The 1,299-nt window shown below is 35.3% G+C and overlaps 1 protein-coding gene across 1 annotated transcript in view; it reads right to left on the bottom strand.

Moving 5' to 3' along the window:
* The window catches only part of LOC118405811 (dihydropyrimidinase-like), a 33,406-nt gene that overhangs the window by 22,144 nt on the left and 9,963 nt on the right, over nt 1-1,299 (bottom strand). Inside the window, exon 2 of the mRNA XM_035805580.1 lies at nt 235-320. Coding sequence (XP_035661473.1) covers nt 235-320 — 86 coding nt within the window. The remainder of the gene's footprint in view (nt 1-234; nt 321-1,299) is intronic.

Genomic DNA, 1,299 nt, shown 5'->3' with positions numbered 1-1,299 from the left:
CCTAGGTATAGTTTACATTGGCAATTTTTTCCCACGATATAGGGTAAATGTGCTCGACATAGAATGAAAAATCTGCTGAAATTTCACGTAGCTTCATTATGAACGCGCCCATTTAAACCACGAATTAATACATAGAAGTCTATGGGAAGAAGAAACTCATCAATGAGACCATAAGGGTCCACACACACGTTACTATACACACGTTTTAGAACATGAAATGTAAGATACACTTACGCGATGATGCCGTCCTCCACATACACATCAGCGCTGAAGGACCGGTCATCGTTCACCACAGTCCCGCCTTTGATCAGCACCTTGTTCTGTAAAACAGTAACAGTCAGGGTTAACAAACTAAAGCACATATCTAGAGAATATCAATATCTATATCTACATCTATATCTACATCTATACCTATACCTATACCTATATCTATCTATCTATCAGAACGATATTTTCCGTATACCGCTATCATGTTTTCAACCCATATATCCATTTTATTCAAAATGCGAGATCAGATCACTCATTTTTGACTGTACTGTAGTCGATAATATTTAGTTGTTCTGTATGTAGCCTCGTAATATTATTGTCTATATAGCTAGTAGTTAGTATTGGCTGCCATACATTGTACCTTAATTGTGCGATTGTTGAGACAGAAAATGACAAGAAACTATCACTAATATTGAGAGCTACGAACATTGGATTGTAGGGTTTCACACTATTCGTTCTTTTACAACGTTGAGTAGAAAGCATTGTTGGCATTGGACCTATAAACTACGTAGACGTATAAATCTACAAACGTTAGGTGTGATAGGTCGTTCTGTGTAATATAATGCATCCAAAGCTGGCTCATACCGGCTAAACATTAAAGACAGACATTTTTGTACAGATTATCTTTTACAGAGCAAATTTTTGCAATATATTAATCCATGAAAGCATTAGCTATGTAAAGAAAATGCATATAATGCATAATATGTATCATACAAAAGGACTGGCTATTTGGACTTTTCAGTAATATATATCAAGTCACATCAATAAGCATTCACCCTTGGGAGATGTACGCAATTGAATTTAAATCACAAATAATTTCATACTCAACAGGACATGGTATAACACAATTCTTATCTTTTTACCTTCCAAGCAATCAATTATCACATACAATATTAACTACTAATTGCTAAGAAGCGAGAGGATGCCGATCCTATAGAGACCTCCATACTCGTATCAACATTTGTATGTTTGTATAAAACATATCTGTTGAGACCTGTACTTAGCTCAATAAGGTAGAAGTGAGAATGTCGG

This window comes from Branchiostoma floridae, chromosome 18, assembly GCF_000003815.2.
Source record: "Branchiostoma floridae strain S238N-H82 chromosome 18, Bfl_VNyyK, whole genome shotgun sequence".
NCBI classification, from domain to species: domain Eukaryota; kingdom Metazoa; phylum Chordata; class Leptocardii; order Amphioxiformes; family Branchiostomatidae; genus Branchiostoma; species Branchiostoma floridae.
The sequence above is the reverse complement of the archived record's forward strand: the minus strand, read 5'-3'. Positions and strand labels throughout refer to the sequence as shown.